This window comes from Protopterus annectens, chromosome 1.part0 (assembly GCF_019279795.1).
Source record: "Protopterus annectens isolate FY-2018-M chromosome 1.part0, PAN1.0, whole genome shotgun sequence".
In the NCBI taxonomy this organism is placed as follows: Eukaryota; Metazoa; Chordata; order Ceratodontiformes; family Protopteridae; genus Protopterus; species Protopterus annectens.
Genome location: NC_056725.1, coordinates 622,237,401 through 622,243,400, shown reverse-complemented (window position 1 = coordinate 622,243,400; position 6,000 = coordinate 622,237,401). Strand labels below are relative to the sequence as shown.

At 39.2% G+C, this 6,000-nt stretch overlaps 1 protein-coding gene across 3 annotated transcripts in view; it reads right to left on the bottom strand.

Moving 5' to 3' along the window:
• Positions 1–2,485: 2,485 nt before the first annotated feature.
• Positions 2,486–6,000, bottom strand: part of UBR2 (ubiquitin protein ligase E3 component n-recognin 2) — a 5,196,118-nt gene continuing 5,192,603 nt past the window's right edge. For all 3 annotated transcript variants that reach the window (XM_044061864.1, XM_044061881.1, XM_044061872.1), the window contains exon 47: positions 2,486–3,261. In XM_044061864.1, coding sequence (XP_043917799.1) covers positions 3,120–3,261 — 142 coding nt within the window. In that variant the 3' untranslated portion in view covers positions 2,486–3,119. The remainder of the gene's footprint in view (positions 3,262–6,000) is intronic.

Below are 6,000 nucleotides of genomic sequence, written 5' to 3'. Positions count from 1 at the left end.
TTCAGAAAATGACCGCATCGCAGTATTTATATTCAGTATCTATACAAATGTTTTGAGTGCTTCCAGCATGATATTTTAGCATACAGAAATGTTCTGCTAGTTTTCAAACAATGCTGGTTGCAGGTCATTAGCAGGCTCCATCATTAATAACCAGAAAGCAAACTACAAATATTTTGATTTCTAGTGGTTTGAGTAATATCAGGTTATCACACAATAGCTGTTAATGCTTGTTAATTAATGCAAGCAGTAAACTATAAAAAAATGGTACAGAAAATGAAAATGTGAGGAAAGCAAAAGTTTCTATTACATGTACTGCAGAAATACATTCCAGCCAATGTTCCATTCATACTACTTCAGTTTTTGCACTACGCAAGTTGAGTCCCAATGAAAAGTCAATGAATAAAATGCGTTCTTTGCAAATCTCAGTACCAACAGATTGCTGAACATAATACTGACAGGAAAAACAATGTCCCCATTTGAGGAGGACCCTCCTCCCAATGCCATACTTGGGTTGGGATGGTGGCCTAATGGTTAAGGTGTTTGCCTTACAAACACAAGGTGCAGGATTTGAGTCTCACAAGGGATAATTGGCTAGGCTTAAATTGGCTCGCAAGGGCAGTTAGCGTAGTTGTTGTGTCTTTCGGCTTATCCCGGTTAGGGGTCGCCACAGCAGAACTCCGGTCCGCTAATGTTTGGTAGTGGATTTTTATGTGCCGAGTTACCAGCCCTGATGCACAACCTTCAATGAAGGCACGCCCATTCACGCATGCCTCCACACAGAGGATGCTATAGCTGAGAATCGAACGCGACATCTTGCTGTGAGGCGACAACGCTACCGCAGCAGTAATAATCTAAAAAAAAAAAAATACTATTCTCTGTATAGCAAACCTGCATTTTTTTATTGGACACCTATCAGCATTATATCAACAGCTCTGCCAGTGTTTGAAGTTCAGCTGTCTTGTTCAACAACCTTTTAAAAGGAACAACTAACTACATAGTGCAGGCACTTAAAATTCTTTGAACATCTGTACAGAACAGTGGTAAACATTCTGACTTGCAATTACTTTCTTAAAAGGTGTTTTGGTAGAAATACTTACATTTTTGTGTTTCCTATTTTCACCCTGCATCCTAACAAGGAACAAAATCCTGCATTATGCATACTAAAATGTTTTAACATAAAATTAAATATGTATAATTTAATAAAATACTGAGGAAAACATTTGCAACAAAATAAAAGTGCAATAAAATGAAAAAAAAAGAATGTTGATTCAAAATCACAGAGAGCCCACTCATTTGTCATGTACTACTGTTTCAACATTTAACAAAATCTTCTCTCTCGAAGAGGTATCTGCAAGACTATGTGAATTTTTACAAAAAAAAAATCAGTACACAGAAAAGTAAATACTTTGCTAAATAAATCCTCAAACCACAATTCTCATATATCATCAATGACTGAACACAATAAGACTCTCCCAAAATACTAAGACTTGGGAAACCTTCAAGAGAAATATTCTAGAACACTGACATGCATTTTAAAGGCCATTAAAATGAACTGCCTGACTACAGCATTTTTGTTTGTTTGAAAACAGAACTCTTACAGAGCAGACAGCTGTGTCCAATGTTCACATTTCCTGCCTCCTTTTATTTATTACTGTAATGTTATCAGAGCAGATATCATATAATTAACAGCACAAAGTTTTTAAGAAATGCCTCAGTGTGCTGGACTACTGCAGTAAACTCTGTCAACCTCAAAATTTGAATTATCCATTGAACTGTTTGAAAAAGATGTGCCAGGTCTTTAGACTTTTGCCAGTTACTTTGCATGACCAAGCCCATTTTAAGTACGAACATGTTTACTCTTAAAAAACAGAACACATATTTACTATAACGTGTGTACCTAAACACCAAATTAAAGTAACTAACCATTAGATAAAAGAAGTATAAGCAATACAGCTTGTAGGGGTAACAAAAAAGATGAACTCGTCTCAGGGGTTCCATCTGTGTCCCTCACTGACAGGGGCGACAGGAGCCAACTGAGGTTTATTTTTGGGGATAAACTCTTGGCTAGGTTTGTAAGGGCCCCAGGGCCATTAGCCTAGTAACCTCCTATGATTATGGTAAGCAGGATGTATACTGTTCCCTCTTTGATGAATAACAGCCATTTCCTACAGTGATCCTGCAGACAGCTACCACTATCCATGGAGTTTACAAGGAATTACAAAATCTAAAAGACATGCCACTGAAACGTATGGTTGAAGTGAAAGTACTTCACTGACAGAATACTTGTACCTAGACTTTTAAGTAGTAATGTTTGTTTTTTCGGCTTTTCCCAGTTAGGGGTTGCCACAGCGGAACACCGGTCCGCTAATGATTGGCAGCAGATTTTCTTTTTATGGTGCCGAGTTGCCAGCCTGACGCCCAACCTTCAGCGAAGGCATGCCCATTCACGCATGTCTTTCGGAGGCCACTCGACCGCGGGGAGGACATGCAGACTCCACACAGAAGGCACTCCAGCCGAGAATCGAACAGGAGAACCTCTTGCTGTGAGGCAACAACGCTACCGCTGTACCACCGCGGCTTAGACTGTAATGAGTAAAGAAGAATGAGACGCTGGGCTTCAGCACAGTTTAACCTTTACACAACAATGGTGCATTAGGAATGAAATAATTCAGAAAATAAAAAAATGGCTCAGAAAAACTCTGGGGGGTGGGTGGGAAGGTAGGATGCAACACAAACAACTGTGTTAAAAGATAATTTTGAAAGCACTTTACAAAATATCACAATTTAACAAGACCCTTTCACAACCTGAAAGATAAAACAAAGATGAAACCAGGCAAATTGTATGGCATGTGTCAGATTATACAGCTTAGCTTTTTAACCTGAAGTATTCGACTCTAGGGAAGTGCAAACTACGCCAATGAAGTTTTGACAGAACCTTATGAGATACTCAGTCTTTAGTGTACTTAAAAGGTGACAACAACAGATTAATTTACAATATTCATATGATTATGATACAGGCTTATCTTTTTTTTTTTTTTAATTTTTACACTGTTGTGTCTAACAGCAACTTCCCTTTGAGTAACTACTGGCTTCTAAACTTGAAGCAACTTCTTCCAAAATCACAGCTGCTGCCAGTCAATGCCAGCTAAAGTCTGATTAGCTTCTTGTGCATGTCCTATTTCTTCTGTGATGCTGTGTTGCTGCCATAGTTTTTCTAACTTTTTATAACGTTCTCTGCACAGATGCAAAGGATTTCCACGTCTGAAAAAACAAACATGAAACAATTGATGAATTCCATGTTGACTTTTATATAATTATCAGTACTGTTTGTAAAGTGACCATTAACAACACACTTGTTCTGAATGACAAATATGCAAATAGGGAACACTGCATTTTCTCTCTGTGTTACGGAGAATCAATGACTTCATATTTTTTTTTTAATATTTGGGGGAAATAGCACATATATACAATAACTGTACATCATTACAAACAACATCATAGGGATATGCAAACCTTTTAAAAATTTTAGTTAAAAATCCATACAACAATCCATACAATAATTTTAACACTGATAATTTTTCAGTAATGAAGAGTTTATATGACCGTACATTTAGAAATTCAATCTGCCAAATTTAGATGCCCATTAGCAGTTCAAGGGATACAAACCATGGAAGTGTTTCAGGGTTTTTAAAATGTCCAGTGATAACTGAGAATTCCTTTTAATAGCTCTGAAACTGCCAGTTTAACTGCATCAAAAAGATTGTTAAAAGATACAATTGTAAAACTACATCATCTGTACTTTTCCAAAGAAAACTGGTTCTTGTATGAGCAAAGCAGATGCAATTTCAGGCTTACTGTTCAAAAAGTAATTGTTTTACTACAAGACAAACATTATAACTTTTAAGTGACAGTCTGCCACTACAGGGTGCTTTTGATCTCTTGATTTCCAAGCTTCGCTTAGGGGACCAAAATCCATCTCTGATGATAAAACGAAAAGCACAAAAAAAGGGGGTGGGAGTGGGATGGAGGAGTAGGTCCATCTTCCTCACTTTCTTTTTATCGCCTGAAGGACTCCAATATGGATGACTGTACTTGTGTATTTTTTGTTTGTAAGTGTTTTCTTTTTTTTTTTAACAGTACTGCTGTTTGATTTTCTTCCTTAAAGATACTGATGCCTTATTGGAGTAGTTTTGTCTACTCCCTTATTTTGTATGGCACAGTTCAGTACCTATGGATGTGAAGTCAACTTTTTTTAAATTCCGAGGCTTACTCATTCTTCTGCAACTTGTCCCTTCAGCCACATATTTGGTTAAAAAAGCCATTTATGGAGTGCTCCACATGCAAAAGGAACACCTACAGCCAGTGTAGAAAGAAAGGATTTTTTTCACCTTTCCAGTCTGGACAGACTACATTTTTTAAGCATGTGTGAAAGCCCATTGTAAGCAGTGTTTCTCCTTGTTTCCTAATCTGCCATAAAGTCACGGGACATGCCACCACTGGTGGTTTTACACACAGGGACATTTAGAAAATGACTGTAGACTGGGGTGTGCTCACCCACCTTTGGAGGAAATATCACTGCCTCTTGTACAGAGAGCACAGCTGGATCATTTGTTGACCCTCAACTCCCAGAGCTCCTGCTAGCTTCATGTCAGCTCATCTTGCAGGAAAGGTTCATCAATGACCAAAGTCTTTTTAGTGTAATGTCAACACTGTCAGGAGCAGTCACCACCATCATTGTCTTAGCGTCTATGTGGATGGATGGTTCTCTCTCTCCTTGAATGTTTCAGGCACTCAGTTTCTGGAATGTATATTGGCAGTTTGTTCCCACCATGGCTGCTCATTTTTGCAGGCTGTCAGTTATGCAGACTGCTTGCTGTAGGGGATAGGCCACTACCCTCATATAGCAGGTCTCACAGCTGTCAGTAGTAGTACCTGTTACTTCATTTGCAGTACCTCTTTCTGACCTTCTGAATAACCTGGAATACATGCAATTTCTTTACAGATTGCTAATTTATAACCACATTCCTGTTCTCCTGAGGTCTTCACGGAGTGCTGTGCTTACTGTTCCAGTTGCTCCCCTAAGATTTCAGACCTTGACTGTGAGAAATTAGAAAGTGGGGATGGCAACTTGGGGTCATACCGTTGCATCCCTTCATTACCATTTATTCACTGCTTCTTCAGAAGAGAAAAAGAGGGATTGGGCATGGCTGTGTGGGTGACATGTTGGTCTCATCAGTGGCTGCAGTTCTCATGATTAGGTTCACATCACTCTTCTTACAAATGTAGTCTCAGTACTCTTCTACAACCTGTTCTATGACTTTCTGCTGTTTCTACAACCCATTCTATTTGCAGCAAAGTCAATGGTAACTTCATTGGTGTTCTTTTACATGATCCACCTTCTTAACAGATTGTTGCCACTCTGGTCTTTACAACATGTGTAGAGGGATGCTGTCATTTGCTTCCTCAACCAGGTTAGAAAATATTTTTATATTGTCACCTCTTCCAGTTCTCCCCAACAGCTTTATATAATGAATTCCTAGCAAACGCATTCCTGGGCTTCCTAGATCCTGGCACTGATCAAGCCTTGTTTTGCCCGTCACTGCTGACTCACTTATCCTCCTGGACTGTGGGACCTTTTTCAGCACCTGGTGTATGGAACTCCTCTACACACCTGGCTCATCTTTTGTTAACACCTCCTCCTATTCCCAAAAGTTACCCGTGTGTGTAAAACCTGGAATGGTGTTTATGGTTCTAAACCTTTCCCCCTTGTGCATGATGTCTATGCCTTTTTGCAGCAGTGACTATACTCTCTCTCACTTTTCTCAACACAACCTGCATTTTTGTGTTTTTTTGCAGACCTACACAGCTCCTGTGACTTTTCAGCCATGAGGGCAGGGAATGGCAGCACTTTTAACAAATCCCTATGTTCCCTTTCATATGTGTTACTGTTGGTGTTTGTCACCCCCTCCCCCAGTTACTGATCTCTATACTGGGATGCTC